Source organism: Acinonyx jubatus, chromosome D2 (assembly GCF_027475565.1).
Source record: "Acinonyx jubatus isolate Ajub_Pintada_27869175 chromosome D2, VMU_Ajub_asm_v1.0, whole genome shotgun sequence".
Taxonomy (NCBI): Eukaryota; Metazoa; Chordata; class Mammalia; order Carnivora; family Felidae; genus Acinonyx; species Acinonyx jubatus.
Genome location: NC_069393.1, coordinates 1700831 through 1724576, shown reverse-complemented (window position 1 = coordinate 1724576; position 23746 = coordinate 1700831). Strand labels below are relative to the sequence as shown.

Genomic DNA, 23746 nt, shown 5'->3' with positions numbered 1-23746 from the left:
TTAAAAAAATTTAAAAAAAAAGAAATATGTAGTTAAAAAAAAGGAAATTATATACAAGCAGCATTTCAATTAATAAACTATGGTAGGATTCTGGTAAAGGAGAGTGCAGAGAAATCAAATCAGAGTGAATTTTAGAATCACCTTCTGTGCCCCAGTCCTATGCCTGAGGGAAATAATGGATGAAGTTCAAGACCAGGCAGTGGCCCTGAGGCGTTCGAAGAATCTGTGTAGACACTGGCATGCATGACAAATGTATAGGACTCTTTCCCATCAGTGTTCCTCAGGGTTCGGTTAACCTTTCTCTTCCCAGCTCCCCTCTCCTGTAGTGAGATCAACTGTGCCCTTGGTTTCAGCTCCCGTTCACGAGCTAATACCTCTCTAATTGCTTAACCACCATCGGCTTCTTTCCTCCCCACCAGACCCATGTAACTGATCACCTCCTTATACTGTTTCACTTTCATATCCCACCGGTGCCTCAAAACTTGGCATGTTGCAAAGATCATCCAAACGATGATACATCATCTTTTCGGAAAGGCTTGCTTCTCCTTCATTTTGTTTCTTTACAAATGGCCTCCGCCAATGCCAACTGCATGTACCAGAAAGCCAGGAATCAATCATACAACTGAGCCAACCTGTTGTACTTTGAAACACTTGACCACAAACCTGCGATGGGTATTCAACACTGACTACAAACTCCCTTGTCTCTCCAGTGGGTTTGCTACCCCTCTAATGGATGACCATCTTCAAGACTTGCCTCAACAACCCCCCCCCACCTCTTCTGAACAATGTCTCCTCCCTCTAAGCTCATGCCTACCGTCACACTTCAAAGAAATAAAAACGAATTATGGAGGAATTCCTCTTGTCACCATCAAATCAAACCTATACCTGCATTTGTATCCATTTTTGTTCATTTCTAAGCATTTATTCCACAAATATTTAGTAAGTACCTGCTATGCGCTCCACACTGCCCTGAGTGTTTGCAAATCTGTGGGGAACACTACAGAAAAGTCCCCATCACTATGGAATTTACATTGCAATTGGAGAAATGCACAAGAAACAAAGACAATGTTAGCTGAAGATAGCTCAGGGTTATCGAGAAGAGCAGTGAGAGACTATTAAAGGGGAGGACGTGCCCCAGCTCTAACCTACCCAGCTGGGTGCCCTTTCTTCTGCTTGGGATTTTTTCTCGGCATTGCCAGGGACATCAAGGTCTCCTTTCCAATGGATTGTTGCCGTTAGCATACAATTGACCTTCTGTCTTCAAAACAAAACAAAACAAAACAAAACGGACTTCCTTTGACCTTACATCTTCCTACAGCAACCTCTTTATTTCTTTCCCCACTTCATTCACAGTATAACTTGTAAAATATTTGTCTATACCTGTGGGTGCCGAATTAGGGTACCGTGTCCTCAAAGATACTTGAAAACTCTCTAAAGAATCCTTGAAAAGGGGCACCTGGGTGGCTCAGTCAGTTAAGCGTCCAACTCTTGGTTTCAGCTCAGGTTGTGATCTCATGGTTAATGAATTCAAGCCCCATGTCGGAGCTAATAGCGTGGAACCTGCTTGGGACTCTCTCTCTCTCTCTCTCTGCCCCTCCCCTGCGCACGCGTGCGTGCGCTCTCTCTTTCAAAATAAATAAACTTAAAAAAATGCTTTGTGCCCAGATCATTTTAAGGGAGTCCATTTCCAGATCCATACTCCATATATCCTCTGTAATATAATTCTATGTCCAAGAATGGGTCTGATATCATGATACTCCCCTCACACCCTGGGACAGCAACATACACCTCCCAAATCTTATTAGAGTATATGAGTTGGGCTGATACCAAAGTTGAAACACCGCCTTTGTTTTAAGTAATGCCCTTCAGTGAGTAATCTTGGGGCTCTGCATTTAGTGCTTCCTCTCCTTACTAAGGTTGAAGGTTAGCATTGGAGAGAAGGTATTTGGGCTGATGTTGACATGCTGCGAAATCAGAAGGACAGTCAGTTCGGGTTCGTGACACGGATGCCTTTATATTTAAATTAAACTATATATATATCCTTTAGGGACACAGTAGGAAAAAAAAACACAAGTAAGCATTGTAATGATTTCTTTCCGTTCCAGTGTGGTTTGGTAAATAAAATAATAGAAAACTAGCTTGTTCTTCTTTTCAAAAAATGACATGGTATCAGGAAAATGTTATTCCAGTGAAGTCAATCCTTTCCTATGTTATTTTTTTAAATATTGTCCATGTCTAGTTAATAAACTATACACGAGCTTGTGATGCAAAGTCTCTAATTACAAATTTCAGACGCCAGCTTAAAAATGTTTGAGGCATGGGGCGCCTGGGTGTTTCAGCTGGTTAAGCATCTGACTCCGGCTCAGGTCATGATCTCACGACTCGTGAGTTCGAGCCCCGCTGCATCAGGCTCTGGGCTGACAGCTCGGAGCCTGGAGCCTGCTTCAGATTCTGTGCCTCCCTTGCTCTCTGCCCCTTCCCACACCTGTGCTCTCTCTCTCTCTCTCTCTCTCTCTCATAAATAAATAAATAGATAGATAAATAAATAAATAAAACATTAAAAACAATGTTCGAAACACCAAAAGTGTCCCCAGCTGTTGTTCAATCTGCCCTGGGAGCAAAACCCCCAGCCTCCCAACCCCCGTTTGAGAATCACTGCTCTAGATGATTCCATCTGGCATTATTGATTTCAGTACTTTGTACAGACTGAGGCTCTGAAGTTAGTGTCTCCAATCCTGACCTGCCCTTGGAGCCCAGACTCACATGTCCAACTGCCTACAGCATTTCTCCATATGAATATGTAACATAAGTCGTATTGTTTTAAGTTTATTTATTTATTTTGAGAGACAGAAGGAAAGAGAGCAAGCATGTGCGGGGGGAGGGGCAGAGGGACAGAGGGAGAGAGAGAATCCCAAGCAGGCTCCATGCTAACAACACAAAGCCTGACTCAGTGTTCGATCCCGCAATCCACAGGATCATGACCTGAGCCAAATTGAGGAGTCAGATACTCAACCTACTGAGCCACCTAGGTGCCCCATGAGAGTCATATTTTCAACACGATTTCTTTTTTTTAATTTTTTAACATTTTAATTTATTTTTGAGAGACAGAGACACAGAGAGCGTGAGCGGGGATGGGTCAGAGAGAGAAGGAGACACAGAATCCGAAGCAGGCTCCAGGCTCCAAAATGTCAGCACAGAGCCCAATGCGGGGCTCAAATTCACGGACCTCGAGATCATGACCTGAGCCAAAGTCGGAAGCTTAACCGACTGAGCCACCCAGGCGTCCCTCAACATGATTTCTAACCTGCTTCCTCCTCAACCAGCTCATCTCCCAGTCTCCTCATATTAGTAAATGGCATCCCCATCTACCTAGTGGCTAAAGCCTCAGCCCCCGAGATGACTCTTTCCTTTCCCTTATCTCCTATCTCATCCATCAACAAAACCTGCTGATTTTACCCCCAAAAGCGAAGTCAGACTTGATCACTGCTCTTCATATCCACAGCTCCCATTTGAATCCAAAACCTGAAATTTTTTTTGCACTTCAGATACTGCAGACAGGCTCTGGTCCCGCGACTACACCTGTACAGGTGCATCACAAGACCGTTAGGAACTACCACCTTGCCGAATCCGATGATTAATTCCCAGATCTCAAGTGACTCAACCCGTCCGTCCTAAATGACACAGAAGTCCTTTCACTTTGCTTGGAATGTTACACTTTATTCATCTAGGTTCTGACTCTTCCTTCGTTTTCCACCCTTGTCACTGATGGCTGCTTTCGGTCGACTTGGCTGGGTTCTCCTGAACTTCCTGACCTTTAAACGTCGGTGGGCTCCAGGACCCAGACCTTCGGTCTGAGTTTCCTGTTGCGTTAAAAACCAAAATTCAATTGAGTAAATTTTAGAGAACTTACTGGCTTTCTTTAATGATTCATGAAGTGGGAAGCATCCCATCTAACAGATCGAAAGGAGCTCTGAGGAGCTGTATAAAATGAAAGGTTTGTTCGGCACAGGGCAGGAAGAGCATAGAAGCAACACCAGGCAAAAACAAAAACAAAAACAGGTTGGTTACAGCCAGGTGACTTTCCTTCAGGGGATGGCAGGGGTCTATCATGCAGATGATCTGGTGGCTCCTGATTGACTCGTTTGAGAGGGGGAGCCCATGCTGTAATTAAGTCTCAGTTTGGTGACATGGGCTTAGCATGAGCGACGCCATTTTGGGCCTGTTGCCTTGTTTTTAATGGTTGCTTCATAGCGAATAACAGCAAATTGAGTAGCTTTAAACAACCCAGTTTATTATCTCATCATTTGTCACCAGGAGTCCAGGCACAGCCTTATGGGGCCCTCTACTCAAGCTCTCACTCAAAGCAGAAGTGAGGGTGTCAACCAGTCTGTTCTCACCGACGGGCTCACCTGGGGAAGAATCCGCTTCCAAACTCACTCAGGCTGTTGGCAGAACTCACTTCCTCGCATCTGTACGGTTTGGTGGGGGGTGGGGAGGAGATTCCGGCTGTGAAGCAGACATTATCCTCAGCTCCCAGGGGCCACCTGCAGTTCCCTGCCATAGTGGCTTGAAACATGGCTCTTTGCTCCTTCAAGGCCAGCAGGAGATCCTCCTACTGTCGTGCGAAACCAGAGTCTGATTTAATGTGATGTAATCATAAGAGTGATAACCTCTTGCCTTGCCAAGTTCTACTAGGTTAAGAGCAAGTCCTAGGTCCCGTCCACACTCAAAGGACATAACACAAGGGGACAGACACCACGGGGCTGTTGAACACACCTCTGTCCGTACTCATTGTGTAGATAAGCCCACTCCTTCTCACGTCCTGAGATATCACCTCTATCCTAATGACGCTCGTATTTGTGTCTCCAGCCTGGGCCTCATCCTTGGACTCTGAACGCATGTACTCAGCTGCCTGCTTGGCATTCCTGTTTGGGTTCAACCGCCATCTCAAATGTAATATTTCCAAAGCCAACCACCCCTGTTTCCCATCAAACCTGCCTCCCCTGTAGTCTTTCCCATCTTAGCAAATGGCACCTTCGCTGTTCCAGTGCCTCGGGCCAAAGAATCGTAGAATCATCCCAATTCTTACCTTCTCCATACACTCTGCACCTAATTTATCTACAAATCCTGCGAGTTTGCCCTTCAAAATACACCCAGAATCTCACCATTTCTCCCCATTCTCACTCTACCACTCTGGTCCCTCCACCACTCTACTCACCCTAGATCGGTGGTCCTCGACCAGGAGGGTTTTGTCCACCGAGGGGACTTTGACAATCTTGGAGACCGTATTAGTTGTCGCAACTGGGGGAAAGGGTGCTGCTGGCATCTAGTGGTCAGAGGCCAGGAGTCATGCTAAATAAACATCCTGCGGTGCACAGAATAGCCCCCACGACAAAAAAATCTATGTGGCCCAAAATGTCAACAGTACAGAGGTCATGAAACCTCCACCTATGTTAATGCGAATAACCTCCTGACTGGTTTCCCTGCCTCCACCCTCGCTCCCCGCCCCGCAAGTCTATTGTGCACACAGTAGCCTGCATAATTCTTTTATAATCTAAGTCAAGTCAAGCCTCTTCAAAGCCATCCAACAGCTTCTCATCTGGCACAAAGTTAAAGACAAATCCTTCTCAGGGCCTTTGAGACTGAACACGACCCCACTGCCTCCCTTACGTGCCTCTTACCACTTGCCCTCTTGCTCTTTTTCTTTGTCCAGAATTATTGGTCTCTGTTCCATTCTTTAAGCGCACCGGATGTGCTCCTACCTTGGGCCTACTGTTTGCTTTGTCTGGAATGTTCTTGTCCAGACAGCACAATTGCTCGTTCCTCAATTTCCTCCAGGTCTTTGCTCAAACCAGAGTCTTCTCTGACACACTCCTCTATAAAATACCAATAAAAAATAAATACGAATCTGCTCCCTTAAGCCCCCAGCCTCCGTGTCCCCTTACCCAGCTTTACTTTTCTTCCTAGTCCTTGTCAACATCTCACATGTGTGTGTGTTTATTTGCTTATTTTCTGACTCAGCCGCTAAAATGGAAGCTCCATGGGGGCAGCAAATTTATTTTTTCTATTGTTAACTATTCTTCTCTCTCTCTCTCTTTTTTTTTTTAGTGTTTATTTATTTTTTTTTTCAACGTTTATTTATTTTTGGGACAGAGAGAGACAGAGCATGAACGGGGGAGGGGCAGAGAGAGAGGGAGACACAGAATCGGAAACAGGCTCCAGGCTCTGAGCCATCAGCCCAGAGCCTGACGCGGGGCTTGAACTCACGGACTGCGAGATCGTGACCTGGCTGAAGTCGGACGCTTAACCGACTGCGCCACCCAGGCGCCCCAGTGTTTATTTATTTTTGAGAGAGAGAGACAGAGCACGAGCAGGGGCAGAGAGACAGGGAAACACACAGAATCCCAAGCAGGCCTCATCTGTTCTCTACACAGCAGCCAAAGTGAACTTTTAAAAATGCAAAAGGAGGGGCGCCTGGGTGGCTCAGTCAGTTAAGCATCCGGCTTCGGCTCAGGTCATGATCTCGCAGTCTGTGAGTTTCATGATCTCGCAGTCTGTGAGTTTGAGCCCTGCGTCGGGCTCTGTGCTGACAGCTCAGAGCTTGGAGCCTGGAGCCTGTTTCAGATTCTTTGTCTCCCTCTCTCTCTGACCCTCCCCCATTCATGCTCTGTCTCCCTCTGTCTCAAAAATAAATTAAAAAAAGAAAACCATGAAAAATGCAAAAGGAGGGCACCTGGGTGACTCAGTCAGTTGAGCATGTGACTCTTGATTTCGGCTCAGGTCATGACCTCATGGTTCCTGGGATCGAGCCCTGTGTCTCTCTTTTTCTCTCTCTCTCTCTTTCTTTCTCTCTCTCAAAATAAATAAATAAACTTAAAAAAAAATTCAAAAATAATCCCATCACCACCTTCCACTCACCAGGGTAAAACCCTTCAGTCACTTTCCATTTCACTCAAGCCCCAGTTGACAGTCTACAGACCAGGGCAGATCAAGATTTCAGAGTTCTTTTTTTTTTTTTTTACTGTTTTGTTGTTTATTTTTGACAGAGAGAGAGGCAGAGCACGAATAGGGAGGGGCAGAGAGATACAGACACGCACACACACACACACACACACACGCACGCACGCACACACAGAATCCGAAGCAGCTCCAGGCTCCGAGCTGTCAGCACAGAGCCCGACGCGGGGCTCGAACTCACGAACCGCGAGATCGTGACCTGAGCCAAAGTCAGACACTCAACCGACTGAGCCACCCAGGCACCCCAAGATTTCAGAGTTCTTAATCACGGAAAAGATTATGATGTCATCGCCACCAGAGATAATTTAAAAAAATTTAAATATTAGATCCCGAAGTAAGTGTGTTAAAAGCCTAACAATTTCGGATTTCACGAAATCGCATTAATCTTCCCACCCTGTGTGTGTTTAATCTTTCCACTGCCCCTTCTTCCCTTCTGCTTCCAGCACTTCCCACACCCTGCCAGAACTAGTCTTCCAAGCTGTCTTCCCATCTCCAGCCATACTCCTTTCTTCCTTCCCTCCCCACACCAATCTATCCTCTACACTTCTTCCAAAATGACCACTCTAAAACACACATCTCATTATGTCCATCTCCTATTGAAAATAGTACCTCCTAAGGATGTCCAAGTTTCCCTAGTGTAGGACTTCTGCAAGACTCTTTGATGGCAAGTGACAGCAATCCAAAGAGAAGTGGACGGAACGAAAGGGAAAAACAAACAAACAAACCAAACAAAACAAAGGATTTCCAGGTTCGCATAGGGAAGGATACTGTGGTTCATCAAATCAAAAGAGCTGAAGAGTTGGAATTTCAGAGTCAAGAACTAGGGACTGGAAATCAGCAGAACACATGTTCTTTCTATCCATGTCTCATGTTTACTTGTCTTCATGTGGCTGCTTTCTTCTTTGGTCAGAGGCTCTTCGAGTGTTAGGGAGGATGGCCGTTGCCAAGTCCTGAATCCCCACCAGCAAGGCCGGTAATGTCACTAAAAAGATAACCTCTCCTTCCTGCCATTTACATATCAATCCCCGGGAGATTCTGATTGGTCCGTCTTTGAGTCAGGTGGACCCACCACTGTGTGTGTTTATGTGTGTGGTCCCCAGACCCCATAAAGCATGGAAGAAATTACCCAGAGTCAATGCAATGCTGTCCCCAGAAAAAGGAAGATGAGAAAGCACAGTGGTCAGATGCAACATAATGGCCACTAGCTTCCACTGCTTACCGAACATGGCACATAACGACCTTACAGATCTGGTGCCTAACGATCTCTCCAACTCCACTTTTATCCACTCCTCCCTCATGTTCCATGTTCTTTTTTTTTTAATGTTTATTTTTGAGAGACAGAACGTGAGTGGGGAAGGAGCAGAGAGAGAGGGAGACACAGAATCCAAAGTAGGCTCCATCCAGGCTCTGAGCTGTCAGCACAGAGCCCGAAGCGGGGCTCGAACTCACGATCCGTGAGATCATGACCTGAGCCGAAGTCGGACGCTTAACCCGCTGAGCCACCCAGGTGCCCCTTGGGTTCCGTATTCTAACCACAGTGAACTGCTGTGAATTCTTGGATGCCTTTGGCTATCTCTTACCTCCAGGAGGTCACACCGACTGCTCCCTGTACCTAAAACACTTTGCTGGCTTGTTTTACAAATATAATCCTTCCATGGCGTGCTTAGGTGACTCAGTCAGTTGAGCATTCCGACTTCAGTTCAGGTTGTGATCTTGTGGGTCGTGGGTTTGAGCCCCACGTAGGGCTCTACGCTGACAGCTCAGAGCCTAGAGCCTGTTTCAGATTCTGTGTCTCCTTCTCTCTCTGTCCCTCGCCTGCTCCCTCTCCTCTCTCTCTCTCTCTTTCTCTCAAAAATAGACATTAAAATCTTAAAAAAAAAAATACTCCCTGACATTCTTCAGTACTCTCCTCATACATCACCTCCTCCAGGAAGTCGGTTTTGATTTATGGATTTTTTATTATTCAGGGATAGTAAGGCCAACAGATCAGGAGATACCTTTCATTGAAAAGACCCTTGGTTACTAACAGACCCCATGAGGAGGGAGCATGCCAAGTCACCAGGGAGGGATGGGACAGGGACACAGGACAGCAGCAGCATCTGTCAGGATGGGGTTGGGGATAGAGCCTTTATTGTGGTTTCTGCAGGTAGAATGGGGGAAGCAGGGGCAGCAGGTTAGGACCGGCTGGTTTGAACACTTTCAGCAGGTGCTGGGGCACAGGGGCTGTCCCTGCTGCTACCTGGCTCTGGTATGATCTGGTCCCTGAATGTGCGAGCTCCATAGGAGAGGCGATTAGGGATCCGACTCTGGATTCATTGCTTTGCGTTTAAAAAGCACACACCCCCCCCCCCCCCCGAGGTGAGTTGTTTACTCTGTCCGGGAATTGACCAACCCTGGGAGGGGCAGTCCTTCCGGGGTCAGCAAGGCCCCAGATTGTCAAAGCATCAGAAAACAGAAAATAAAAGACTTGGTCACTAGTCTTCCCTGACATTTTTTTCAGCCTCTTCCCCTAAATCAGATTTATGCAGCTCTTCTCTGTGATCCTATAATCACTTGTACAAAACTCTGTCACAGCAAGGTGGAGGTGCCAGCAACAGCTCCAGCGAACTTTGACCTTCGAATTCCTTCTAGGGAAGTGGCTGAGAAGTTTAAGCTGCTTGAATTTAGATTTAATGGGTATGTGACCTCACTTTATGCTGATAGCCTATAAGACTGCACATTGAGTCGTCGCTCATGCGTCTTTAAAATATTTTTTCATCACGTATTTTATTAAAGTGCTGAAGACAACACTCTCGATGTGCTATATCCTGAATTTCGACACGGTACCGGCTGCCCCGCATTGACTCATGCGGCCACCATTCATTCATCTTCGTATAGAAGCTATCTCTTTTCTCTGCATTGTGGTGCATATATTTGACCTTCACAATACACAGTTCATTAGCAATATTTAAACTCTGAGATGCCCTTTTAAACCGTTCAGGCCTGTGGATATCTGTGCATATAAAACCTGTAAAATCTTACGCCAAGATGCTACTTCTGCACTTGGTTTGTGCCAGTGGGCATAGCTCGATTTGTGTTCGTCCCTGAGGTCTTCATGCTTTCAATGGGATGCGATAGCCAGCTATACGATAGCAAGTGAGGGACTAACACATCACGGTGTACATTTCAGCTACTCTCCATTTAGGGACGTGAACATGCATTTGGCATTCTTAGGGATTCAGCTTTGAAGCAAAGATTTTTATCATTCTTTTCTTCAAGCTTTTGGGTCACTTGAATTAAGGAGTGCCCTGAGATTGTCATGAGTCAGCATTTATCTGCAATTACTTATCTCTATAATCAAAATTTTCTGAAGAAACACAAGTAAACACAAAAGAAAGCACAGATATAGTTTGGATTCTGGCTCAAACTGTCTACCACAACTCCCGATTCCACATTTTATCACCTCAGGGTTCTCGTTCGTTGACTATTTTAAGTAAATATATTTTATACATTTGCAGTTATAAAATGAATTTATAGTAATAAAATGCACTTTTATTGCTTTTCTATTAATGGATTTTGGTTAATTCCCCCCCCCCCAACTTTTAAAAATAGAATTTATTTAGGTTCTGCTATGGACTGAATGTTTGCATCCTCCCTTCAAAATTCATATGCTGGAACCCTAATCTCCAGTGCAATGATATTTAAAGATAGAGCCCTTGGGAGGTAATTAGGTCACAAGGGTGTGGCCTTAATAATGGGACTAGTGCCCTTGTGAGAAGAGACAAGAGAGAGCCAAATTCCTCTTTCTCTGATCTCTACTATTAGTGTTGAATTATATTCCATTGTATGGATGCGCCATAGTTTATCTATCCATTTCCCTACTGAAGGACATCTTGGGTAGTTCCAAGTTTTGGCAATTATGAATAAAGCTGCTAGAAATATTTCTGTGTAGGTTTTTGCGTGGACATATGTTTTCAGCTCATTTGGGCAAATACTGAGAAGCACGATTGCTGAATCTGATGATAAGAATATGTTTAGTTTTGTAAGAAACTGCAAAATCGTCTTTCGAAGTGGTGGTACCATTTTGTATTCCCACCGGCAATGAATGAAGGTCCCTACTGTTACACATTCTTGCCAGAATTTGACGTTGTCAGTGTTTTGATTTTTTGCCACTCTGACAGGTGTGCAATGGTGCTGTAGTTTCAATTTGCACTTCTTAATGACACGTGATGCTGAGCATCTTTTCATTTGCTATTTGCCATCTGTAGATCTTCTGTGGTGACGTGTCTGTTCAGGTCTTTTGCCCCATTTTCTAATAAGGTTGCTGTTTTCTTATCGTTGAGTTTTAAGAGTTCTTTGTATATGTTGGATATCAACTCTTTTATCAGATATGTGTTTTGTAAACATATTCTCCCATTCTGTGGCTTATCTTCTTATTCTCTCGATCAATTGGTATTTTTGCTCAAAAAAAAAAAGGGATGCCATTGATTTCAAAAGTCAAAAAGTGCTGTTTTGGTAGTTTTCCAGACTATAGGTGAATCTCCTGGTTTCATTGATAAAGTTTCATTAGAAGTTAAGTGTTCACATGGGGTGCCTGGGTGACATCTGACTCTTGATCTCAGCTCAGGTCTTGATCTCAGGGTAGTGAGTTCAAGCCCTGCATTGGGCTACATTCTGAGAGTAAAAAAAAAGAAAAGAAAAAAGTTAAGTGTTCACAAAAGACATACAGCAAGTAGTCGCAAAACCGTGACTAGAACATATGTCCCTAACTACCATGTGATGATTCTTTCTTCTATTTTCTTCTATGAAACACTTTCTTGGTTCTTTTTTCTTACAAGATGATGAGACACAATCATGAGTGCCAGGATTCGCCCCTAAATTAATCTATGGCCTTCCTTTTGCATAATCCTCTAGCTGTTGGGATTTCTGCTCAATAGATTTTCAAGGTGACAGAGAGACTCAAGCAGACTTAGGGCTTCTGTCCCTTTTTTTTTTTTTTTTACATTTATTTATTTTTGAGAGACAGAGCACAAGTGGAGGAGGGGCAGAGAGAGAGGGAGACACAGAATCCGAAGCAGGCTCCAGGCGCTGAACTGTCTACACAGAGCCTGACACGGGGCTTGAACTCACAAACCGTGAGATCATGACCTGAGCCGAAGTCGGACGCTTTACCGACTGAGCCTCCCAGGCGCCCCTTCTGTCACTTTAATAAAAACTTTTTAGGGGCGCCTGGTCTGGCTCAGTCGGTTGAGCGTCCGACTTCGGCTCAGGTCACAATCTCGCGGTCCGTGAGTTCGAGCCCCGCGTCGGGCTCTGGGCTGATAGCTCGGAGCCTGGAGCCTGCTTCCGATTCTGTGTCTCCTTCTCTCTCTGCCCCTCCCCCGTTCATGCTCTGTCTCTCTCTGTCCCAAAAATAAATAAACGTTTAAAAAAAAAAAAAGTAAAAAAGAAAAAAAAAACTTTTTAGAAAGTATTTCCGTGAGTTAAAATTGGCATTGTCAGACAGATGTGTGAGTCTGAAGCTATTGTTTCTGAACCCTCACTTATTTCACTGATATTTGTTGGAGTCTGCTTCAATAAATATTTAATACTCAATATGAGTATCAGTTATTATATAACAAAATATTACTATATGTATTAATATGTAATAACATAATGCAGAATTATAAAATAATATATGATATTAATATAAATATGACACACTAAATATAATATGTGAAATATAATCATCATATTATATTATCATATCAATAACTAAATGCAACCAATAAATAGGTGGGCAGGTCCTATACAAGACACAAGAGGCAAAACAGTAGCAAAGAGGAGGCTCTCCCGGCCCTTCTGACGTTATATATTTTTTCCTATGATATTAAAGACAGTTATTTTGTGAATTGGTGGGCCAAAATAACTGATTTGTGCGTAAGCCCCTCCTAAAAGGGTTCCCAATCTGTCATGTACTTTCAATACTGTACATCTGACCCTCAAAATCATGGAAAATGGGAAGAACAGCTCTAGTCTGGCGTGAGCTAGACACAAAATAAAGCGAAGTGGCGTGACTTACAGAAATCGCTTACAGCAATTTATTGGGAGGCTGGGTCCTTGAGAGAACGCAGGTGCAAACCGAAGGCTCTGAGGGTATTTGTGGGTGTTTCGGAAGGAGTGTCCATTCAAGGACTTTGGTTCGCGTATTACTGTGCCTTCCAGACTTTCAAAAAGCAGAGACCGGGAGTGAACTGGGCCGTGTGAAAGGATTGCGGACTTCATCAGCGATTCGGGATGCGGGGCCAGGACGTGAGGGTGATCTGGCTGCGACGTCTGTCACCCCATTGATCGCCAGGGTTGATTTGGCTGATCTGGCTGGCTAGGCAGGTGTCCCCTTCCTCCTTCACCACTCTGTGAGTGTCCCTCCAGAAGCTGCGTGCTAGGTCGAACAGGACGACCTTCCCTGATAGAGGACAGTTCTTCGGTCAAGGTTATACGAGTTAGAACCTCCAAACAAGCTCTCACGGATGCAGGGCCAGAGGTGCGGACGTCGTCAGTGAGGCAAGGAGCTGGGGAAGGTGGCGTAAGTGTTACGTATCCCGGACAAGCCATTCGGGGGTTGCTGGCAAGTTTCGGTTTCTGAAGATGGAAACATCAACTTACATTTTAAGTCCTTAAAAAGACGCTAAAAAGCTAAGCGAGTATCCATCCATCATTTGACAGTGAGAGTATAATCAGGTGTTTTCACCTAAGTAGAGCTCCCCCTACCCCACATCCGCCCTTCCCTATGGTCACTGAGGTTTGCTGGGATTGCGTGTGGAGATACGCAGAAACAGAGCAGAGTGTCCCAAAGGGAAGGGGACAGCAACTCTCCATGTTCTTTTTTTATTTTTATTTTTGAATCTTCATTTATGTATTTATTTACTTTGAGGGGGAGGGGAGGGGAGAGAGAGGGAGAGAGAGAATCCCAAGCAGGGATCGACACGGGGCTCGATCTCACAACCGTGAGCTCATGACCTAAGCTGAAATCAAGAGTCAGACTCCACTGGCTGAACCACCCAAGTGCCCCAGCTCTGCTTGTTCTAAGACTGACATCAAGTAATGGAGACCATCTTTTTCAAAAAGGAAGTCAACGTAATCCCACTTGGGCCTGAGGTGACATTCCCACGGGGACTTCCGTCCCTATAGCTGGGCCGTAAGTCTCAGGGAAGACCACAGGTACCACCGAAATCGAAGAAGTGGTTCACCATCTGAGTCGCGATGTCGAGATTTTTTTTTTTTTTTTTTGAATCCACAGTTAGAAAAAGTCTCTTCCTTTTAATCTTCTAGAAGCCAGGCCTAGGAGGAGCCAGTCCCTAAGAGGGACTCCAGAGGGGTGCTTCTTCCCTAGTGTGGGGAGAACGTTCTTCTTGTCATGAAAGTTGGGTCAAGACGCTTAGTGTCTGGGTGGAGGAAGGTACGGTGGGGGGGGGGGGGGATGCGGAGTTGGCTGGACAGAAGAGGCCGAGGCAGGCTCCTGGCTCCATACGGCCTGTGTGTGGCATACAGATGACCCAGCATTCCTCCAGCTTCTCGCGAGGAGCGGGACAAAACCAAAAACCAAGGGTTGAGGGGCAACAGGATGCAGGGACTTGATGATAGGAGCCAGTCTCCAGCAGGGGGAGCCCACGAGACCCACCCCAGGGCCATCTGCAAGCCAGCACTGTGAGGAAAAACCTCCAGTGACACAGGATACAGCGGGAAACCGAAGGCTTTGGGCCCCACTGCCTCCAGTCCCAACCCACTCTACACCCAGACCCACGATGGGGAGGAGGATGAGGTGTTTAACCCCACCTAGGGAGGGAGCTGCACTTGGAATGGTCTGCAACATTCTACTTAAACGAGAAGGTGCTTAGATGCGGGAAGTTTCCCAACTCACTCTCCCTACAAGGCAGGGCGCCACAAGGAAGAATGGACAAGCCAATGGAGAAGCCATGTTATCTTTTTCCCACTGATGGTAGCATGCACCCTCTCCCTCCACCGAGTGGGGGCAAACACAGACATGTGCCAGAGTCACTCTGATAATCAAGCCCCTGAACCTGCGTGGGGCAATGAGGCCGTGAGAGAAAAATCGCTGTGGGAAGGCAAGGAAGCCGACTTCGTTCTGGGTCGTGTGGCAGCTGACACAGACTCGCTCTGTCCGCCATCCCAGCAGGCTGTGGTAAAATGAATTGAGAGACCCATGTCAGAGAGAGCAGCCTAAGTGTCCGTCTCCAGATGAACGGATATGCAAAATGTAGTAAATCCATACAATGCAATATTATTCAGCCGGACAGAGGAAGGAGCATGGCTAATGTGTCTCACGATTCATGCTGGTTCTCGGCTGGGACCCCAGCCAGGGTGAGCCTGAAACCCTGCATGGGCCCACCAATGTGGTGTTTCCTACTGTCTGCCCTCCCAAAGGACAAGTGTCCAATGTCAGAGCACGGGGGACAGGAATGGTCTGAGTTAGCTCTTATACTAAGAGTAGCTTCGGAAACTTCTGAAGACCCATCTCGTCATCCTGGTAAGACTTCCTGCCGTGTGGGCATAAAGAAACACCTATGACATTTATCCTGGGACCCACGTATTACTTTCTAGAATGCCGAACGTTCAGCAAAGCTAGTGAGTGGTCGACTTATTTGCGAGCTTGGGTTGATGCTTCTTGCCTTTAAAAGCCAACTACTGTAATGGCTCCCGTAGATGGGTACAGCCTTTTACAAGTTTCAAAGCACTTTTAGTTCTTCCCCTGTCATTTTATTATTTAGCTTCTAAAATAATGCGTATCCATCAACATTCTTTTTTTTTTTATTTTTTTAATGTTTATTTATTTTTGAGACAGAGAGAGACAGAGCATGAACGGGGGAGGGACAGAGAGAGAGGGAGACACAGAATCAGAAGCAGGCTCCAGGCTCTGAGCCATCAGCCCAGAGCCCGACGCAGGGCTCGAACTCACAGACCGCGAGATCGTGACCTGAGCTGAGGTCGGACGCTCAACCGACTGAGCCACCCAGGCGCCCCATCGTTCTAACTAGTTTGGGCAGCAAAGGACTTTATTAAAACATTATCAGGGGCCTCGAAGAGCCTGCAGGGGGCCAAGGCCAAGTTTTGGGGCTGTACCACCCCAGGACTTCCCAGGGGAGATACCGCAGTGACACCCCAACAGTGCACCCTGGATGGAGCTACGACGACAGCTGCTCAGAAAACTCCAGTCCTTTACCTCCATCCTTAGAAGCAGATCCCATTGGTGCTTCTTGCCCTCCCACCAAAGCCTCACACGGGTAAGTCTGATCGGCGGAGCTCAGGTCGCTAAGCTTGCATCAGGGACAAGGTAGAGTGAGAAAGTGCTTTTCTGGCTTCTCTTCTGGGGACAAAAGGTACAGTGGGAAAATTCCTCAGATGTAGGAAGAGTGTCCAAGGGATGCTGGCAGTCACAGATGATGACAAACACGATGAAGTGTCGCCAGACCAGCAGAGGCGGGGTTTTAAGGCCTTGAAATGGTTATTGTTGAGTTCTTGATGATTACAGACAATCATTTACTGTAGATTCACAAGAGATCTGATAAAAGAGCACCAGTTTAGATTTCTCTAACCAATAATGTCCGTGTACTGACCCTGTGAGAGTTCTTTGAAAGACCTGGCCAGCTTTGGTTGCCACAGTTTCCCGGTTGATTCTTTCAAACCCCATTTGAAGCAGAGCTCAAAGCTCTGTACTCACTGGGTGGCTGCATAATTGTTTTAATTCGTTTATTAAACACAATTCTCTCTCCTCGCTTCTGCCCTGCTCCTTTGATACACGCTCTGCAGCCGGGTCCCTAATGGATATGATTAGTGCTTCCCACCGTGTGCGGCGTGGGAGGGATGGGGTGTTACATCACTAAGCCGGGGACACGTCTCCATTTTATGTGGCAGGGACTCAGGCTGTTTCTTCTGACACGCGGGGCGAAGTCAGCGAGAGGATTCTTTAATAGTTTCATGCGAGCTCATTCTGCTCGTCACACGCCAAAGGGGAGCTGGAGACCAAGGAGGAAGATAGAGGGCACAGAACAGGTGAGGCACCTTGTGTCAAACGACCGTCCCCTCACCGCCCCCACCACCAGCCCAGGAATTTAACTGTGTGCATTTGAACACAGACATCCCAAGACAGATCGAAGACAGGTCCTTGGAAACAAGTCAGAACAGAGAGAGATGAGGGAAGGTACCAACGAATCATCCTTCTGGGTTCTAACCCAGACAATAGATACAGCTGAATGCAATCAAATGTGATAGGCGTTTAGGGCGAGATGGGTCAACATGGCTTAGGCTTAAGACTGAAATAGGACTCCTCGCTTCCTGCACCCTGGATTGAGAAGTGATTCCCAGGGAGTAGTCTACCCAGCCCAATGCACCTTTGCTTGCCCCAATGATAGGAAGATTTTTGTCCTGCATTTTCTTTTGGAGGTCTTCTGGTTTCAGCCTTTATGTTTAAGCCCATGATTCGTTTCTAGTTAATTTTTGGATACAGTGTGAGGTAACGGTGATGATTTGTCTTCCCATGCATCCAGTCAATGAGAGAAATGCTTTCCAGCCAGTCCCCGAGAAGAACAAGTCTGGATCTTTCCCAGTGTATTCCTGGCAGTGGTCCAGCATAGCTTCTCTCCTGAGCAGGCCAGTGGTAACCGATCGAGTAACTGGAAGAAAATCCTCAAATTTAATAATATCTCCTACTGGGGTTCTAATCAGTTTCAATGGTGGTTCATGCGTTTTATCCATTTCCCCTTTTCAAACTGATTCCTGTAGACCACATCAATTCACCTGTTTAAATCAAGCCTGAGGAAATGATAAGGCAACAAGTTAAAGTACACACAAGAGTCGTATTGGGGCGCCTGGGTGGCTCAGTGGGTTAAGCGTCTGACTTTGGCTCAGGTCATGATCTCGCAGTTTGTGGGTTCGAGCCCCACATCTGGCTCTGTGCTGACAGCTCAGAGCCTGGAGCCTGCTTCAGATTCCGTGTCTCCTTCTCTCTCTGCCCCTCCCCTACTCGCACTCTGTCTCTGTCTCTCAAAAATAAACATTCAAAAAATCAAAAAGAGGGGCGCCTGGGTTGCTCAGTCGGTTGAGCGTCCGACTTCGGCTCAGGTCATGATCTCGCGGTTTGTGAGTTCGAGCCCCGCATCGGGCTCTTTGCTGACCGCTCAGCTCCTGGAGCCTGTTTCAGATTCTGTGTCTCCCTCTCTCTCTGTCCCAACCCACTCGCGTTCTGTCTCTGTCTCTCTCTCAAAAAAAAAAAATAAACATTAAAAAAAATGTTTTAAAAAAATCAAAAAGCGTTTCATTAAGTACTGAACTTTTATTCTTAACCCCATGGCTGGACAAAAGCCCTATTTTTTTTTTTTTTTTTTTTTTAGCAGAAATAGAGCAGGCACTGGTGACTTGGTTGGTTGAGCCTCTGACTCTTGATTCTGGCTCAGGTCACGATCCCAGGGTCGTGGGATCGAGCCCCATATTGGTCTCCCCACTGAGCGTGGAGCCTGCTTAAGATCCTCTCTCTTTCTCCCTCTGCCCCTCTCTCCATTCATGGTCTTTCTCTCTCTCTCCAAAACAATAAATGAAAAAAAGAAAAAGAAACAGAGAAGGCACCCTTTTCCCATCCTGTGCAATGGTGTGCATAGAAGCCATGTCCAAATAAATCCTAGAACTTAGATGTCATAGAGAAGAGAACAGCCATCAGTTTGATGAACCACTGGAAATGGGGATCTTTGCAGCTTTGGCTCATAACACTTGACTGGTACATTCTTGGATAGCAGTTCATTATTGGTGTGTATAAGATTACTTAGAGAGTTTCACCTAAGGAGCAGAGGTGTGTTGTAGCTGTTTTAGGAAGAATCTAGAAATTCCACTCTTAAAAACACCAGGCCTCTAGCCTTCCTTTCGGCCAGGACTGCCATCTTCCAATAATTCGCCAAAATGACCCACACAAAGGGAAAGAGGAGAGGTACTCGCTGTATGTCCTCTCGGCCTTTCAGAAAACACGGAGTTGTTCCTTTGGCAACGTACATGCGAATCTACAAGAAAGGTGATATTGCAGACATCCAGGGAATGGGCACTGCTCACAAAGGAACGCCCCACAAATGTTCCCATGGCAAAACTGGAAGAGTCTCCGACGTTACCCAGCATGCTGTTGGCATTGCCGTAAAGAAACAAGTTGAGGGCAAGAGTCTTGCTAAGAGAATTAATGCACGTGCTGAGCCCGTCAAGCACTCAAAGAGCCGAGACAGCTTCCTGAAGCGTGTGAAGGAAAGCGATCAGAGAAAGAAGGAAGCCAAGGAGAAAGATACTTGGGTGCAACGGAAGCGCCAGCCGGCCCCACCCAGCGAAGCACACTTCGTGAGAACCGAAGGAGAGGAGCCTGAGCTGCTGGAACCCATGCCCTATGACTTCACGGCATGAGAAATGTAACATAAATAAATAAATAAAAGACCTCAAGACCGTAAGAAACAAACAAGAAAACCCACCCAGCATAGGAGTATCGAGGAGAGGCTATGATGCTTTTGAGTGGTCAGGGAGAGCTCCTGGAGGATTCGGTGCCTGATGCGATCATTGAGTCCCGAAGAGGGCATGACAGAAGGGATGGCGCGGGGAGCAAGGGCACAGAAGGAGAGTGGCGTGCCTGCGGCGGGTGGCGATTAGACTGGCGGGTGGGGCATGGAGAAACTGTGGTCCCGGCAAGCAGCCCGGAGACAGGTGGCCCCCCTAAATCCTGAAGGTACACACACCCTATTTCCCCTGACTAGGATATCACGATTATGAGATGCGTGAGTATTTTGTATGGTACTGAATGGGAATTTTGCCTGTCAAACCGTGACATAACTTTCATGGTAAGATGCGTCCCAATTTCAAAGATGTTAAAAGGTGTGGTAAAAGCGTAGTCGGTCAGTGTGGTAGCCAGCCTCTGGGGTGACCGCAAAGATTTCCACGTCCTGGTATCAGCACCCTGGGCTGTACCCTCCCCCATTCGGTGGGGCGGACCAGACTTTCTTATGCCGAAGGCAGTTGCAACGATTTGGGGGCATGAGAGCTAGGTGATAATAACAAGGTTTGGGAAGACGGAAACCGATCAGGGCTTGCGATAGGAATTTGAGCTGGAGAGGTTATGAATGCCGTGGCTTATTTCCAGCAGGAGGACATCAGTTTCGACTTAGCAGAATCCTCATTTTCTTGTCCTTCAGGCCACCTGCCAGGCTCAGCATCGAGGCGAGCCCGGCTTCTCCATTCCCAGTGACTTGCTATCACCTCACTCCAGTTAGAAATTTCTCTTCCCGTTGCCACGCCCTCCCTCATAACAGTCCTTCCATGGGACCATTCCAGCAGCTGAAGTCCGTCTGGGGCAAGTAGGCTGAGAGCCCAGGGCCAAAGCGGGACCAGGCTCTGGGAGAGGATACAGTGTGTGCTAAGTCCCTGCAGAGGGAGGACAGGGCAGGAGGAGCTCCTGAAGGAGTCGTCAAACAGCTGACTCTAGATGAAAGTCTACAAGAACAAAAGCTCCCTACAAATAAATTGCACATAATCTGATTCGGCTCATACTTTCGCTAATAAGGCACGGAGCCTCGGCTTAAACACGCGATCCATGGAAGGGTCTCGACTTCTGGTCCCCAGTCCCCCAGGCCAGCCTAGTAGCACCTGCAGACCACCTCTGCCTCCATAAGAAGAAAACTCAGTGTCCACCCGCAGTGAAGTCGAACATCCATGGAGGGGGGAGACAGCACCTGGTTCCTTAGAAAGCAGACTCCCACTGGGGTGTTTTGCTCACTTTTTTGAGGAGTTAAAATAGGACAACTCAGCATGAGAACTTGGACGAGAACTCCCGCATTCACCTGGACAAAAATCGTTTTTATACGTGGGCGAAGGAGAAAAGGATTCAAGTCTGGTTTACTTTCTGTGACTATACTCAGGGGGAAGTTAGCAGGTGAACTCTACGTATTTTTATAAGTCCGATTTAAGAGAGTCAGAAGATTAATGTTATTGGTTCAAGACTATTTGTGTAATTAGGGAGCGCTGGTACAGATTCCTTCACCTTGCCTTAGGAATTGTCACAATCCTAAACAAGGGGAAGAAATCCACTCGCTTGCATTTTGTAATCAATTTCCTTCCACGCACGCCTTTTCTCCCTTCCTTAGGAAGTCACACGGGTGACTGTGGTACGTCCCACCACCTAGGAAGAAAGCAAAACTCACTTTGTGTGTTAGTCACACAATCTGATTGAAAGACCTGTTTACAAAATTAATAGCAGAGTTTTATTTAGCAACGTGCACATTTTATTAAGCATCATTTTCTTCGCTCTACGTTTCACACAGACCAGCTCTGCGGGGTTCTCTCTCTGGCAATATGGCAATCTAATTACCCAAATCACCCTTCTGGCTAAAAATAACTATAAAAGGGTTGAAAATCAAAGTCTTCTTCAAAGTGCTGAGGAGCTGGCAAGACATCAAGACTTGGACAGTGTTGCATCCACACGACTCCTGACACAGAATGCTACGGGCACCAGTGACAGTCACAACAAAGTTTATTGCAATGAGAGGCAAGGCCGACCGATCGGGACCAACGCTCTTGATAAGAGTGCGGCCTCGAACAGCCGGGGTGCAGAGTTTTTATGGCCGATCACATCCTTTTATCATCACCTGGGAACAGAACAGAGAAACAGTTCCCAGACGAGTTAGAAACAGTTGCCGGATGAGGTGATTATTGTAGACTTTCTGCCGCTAAGTTGCAACCAGTGGATCTCCTTGACCCTGCCTCTGATGCTCTTTTCTTTGAGCTTTTGTTTCCTTCATTGGTGAAGCCCGATTTACAAGAGTAGGACGCATAATTTACAAGAGGAAAGCAAGGAAGACCCCTTCCCACAAAGCTGGGACCCCAGAGAACCACACCTTCTGTGTAAGCTTGACCTGGAAATATTTCCAGCTCTCCCGGCCACCACACCGCAGCACCACAGGGAAAATCACCCAGTTCCTTGGTGCACAGCAGCAGACGGGGAGACCACACCCGCGGGAAGTTGTATCGACAGACCAGACCCTGCACACATTTGCAGCAGCGTCACACGGCCTGGGGGCTGGGGGGAACAACCCTCGAGGTAAAATGCAGCTCTCAGAGATACCCCGCTAAGAGTCTCCTGGGCATCTGACAAAGTACGTGAAAATCTGCTTGAATTCCAGAAGAATTAGGAGCTCTTAACTCTCAAAGAACTTCCTATTTCCAAGGAAAACAAGCAGCTCACAGAAAAATCTCATAGATGTTCAAGGAAACACGGTAGCATGAGCGAGAGCCATCAGAAGCAAACAGTAGAAACGGACCTGCAAAGATCTCAGATCCTGGAATTACCAGACGCAGAATTAAAATGACCATGTTTCCGATGTTAAAAAATAAACAGGGGCGCCCGGGTGGCTCTGTTGGTTAAGCGTCCGACTTCGGCTCAGGTTGCGATCTCAAGGTCTGTGAGTTCGAGCCCCGCGTCAGGCTCTGTGCTGCCAGCTCAGAGCCCGGAGCCTGCTTCGGATTCTGTGTCTCCCTCTCTCTCTCTCTGCCCCTCCCCCACTCATGCTCTGTCTCTCTCTGTCTCTCAAAATAAATAAAAAATCATTAAACAATTTTTAGAAAATAAAATAAACAAACTTTAACAGTTTGAAAAAGAACGAAGTTGCATGTCTAGAAAGAAACGTAGTAATCGCAGTAAAGAGCTGAACGCACGGATTTAACCCCACATTAGACATGACTGAAGACAGAATTGGTGAAGAGGAAAGCAGATCTTAAGGAGTTACTAAATGTCCCACAGAAAGAGGAAGAAATGGGGCATTTGAAAGCAAAGTTATGAAGCCGTAACGTGACGGGGGTGTAACAAAAACATCAGAAGGGAAGGAAAGAGATAAGACAGAAGAGATGAAGCAAAGGCAATATTTAGTGACATAATGACTAAAATTTTTCGAGAACTTTCAAGAGACACAAATCCACAGACAGAGGTCCAACAAATGCCTAACGTAATGGAACTACAGAAAAACAATGACGGGAAGGAGGTCTTAAAAGGGATCGGAGGGTACCTTCAAAGGAGCAACCATCAGATCAGCTGAATCTCGATGGCAACCGTAGAAGCCAGACAAAAACGAAATGTTTTCAATGTGCTGACAGAAAATCACTACATGTGCACAGCCACAGAAACACACACCTCCCGCCAAAATGTATTTCAAAGGTGAAGGCTAAGTAAAGACATTTTTAGGCTAATAAAAAATGAGCTTGCCACCAGCAGACCCTGGAGAATTTAGGGAGATTTTAAAGCGTGTTCTTTAAGTAGGAGGAAGGTGATACTAGATGCAGGGAATAAAGGGCAAAGAGACTGATAATTATAGGGACACCTGGGTGGCTCAGTTGGCTGAGCATCTGACTCTTGATTTCGGCTCAGGTCATGATCTCACAGCTTGTGAGATTGAGCCCCGAATACGGCTCGGTGCTAACAGCAGGGAGCCTGCTTGGGATTCTCTCTCTCTCCCTCTCCGCCCCTCCCCCACTCGTGCTCCCACGTTCTCTCTTTCAAAAATAAACAAATAAACAAAAAAGAGAAAATGCTAATTATATGGGTAAATTTTTTTTAATTTTTTATGTGTATTTATTTGAAAGAAGAGAGAACAGGGAAGGGGCAGAGCGAGAGGGAGACACAGAATCCGAAGCAGGCTCCAGGCTCCGAGCTGTCAGCACAGAGCCCGACGTGGGGCTCGAACCTACG

At 46.4% G+C, this 23746-nt stretch overlaps 1 protein-coding gene across 1 annotated transcript; it reads left to right on the top strand.

Moving 5' to 3' along the window:
• Positions 1–18939: 18939 nt before the first annotated feature.
• LOC106983855 (60S ribosomal protein L21-like) lies at positions 18940–19425 on the top strand. The gene has a single exon (XM_053207432.1). The coding sequence runs from the start codon at positions 18943–18945 to the stop codon at positions 19423–19425; it is 483 nt and encodes a 160-aa protein (XP_053063407.1). The 5' UTR covers positions 18940–18942.
• The last annotated feature ends 4321 nt before the right edge of the window (positions 19426–23746 follow it).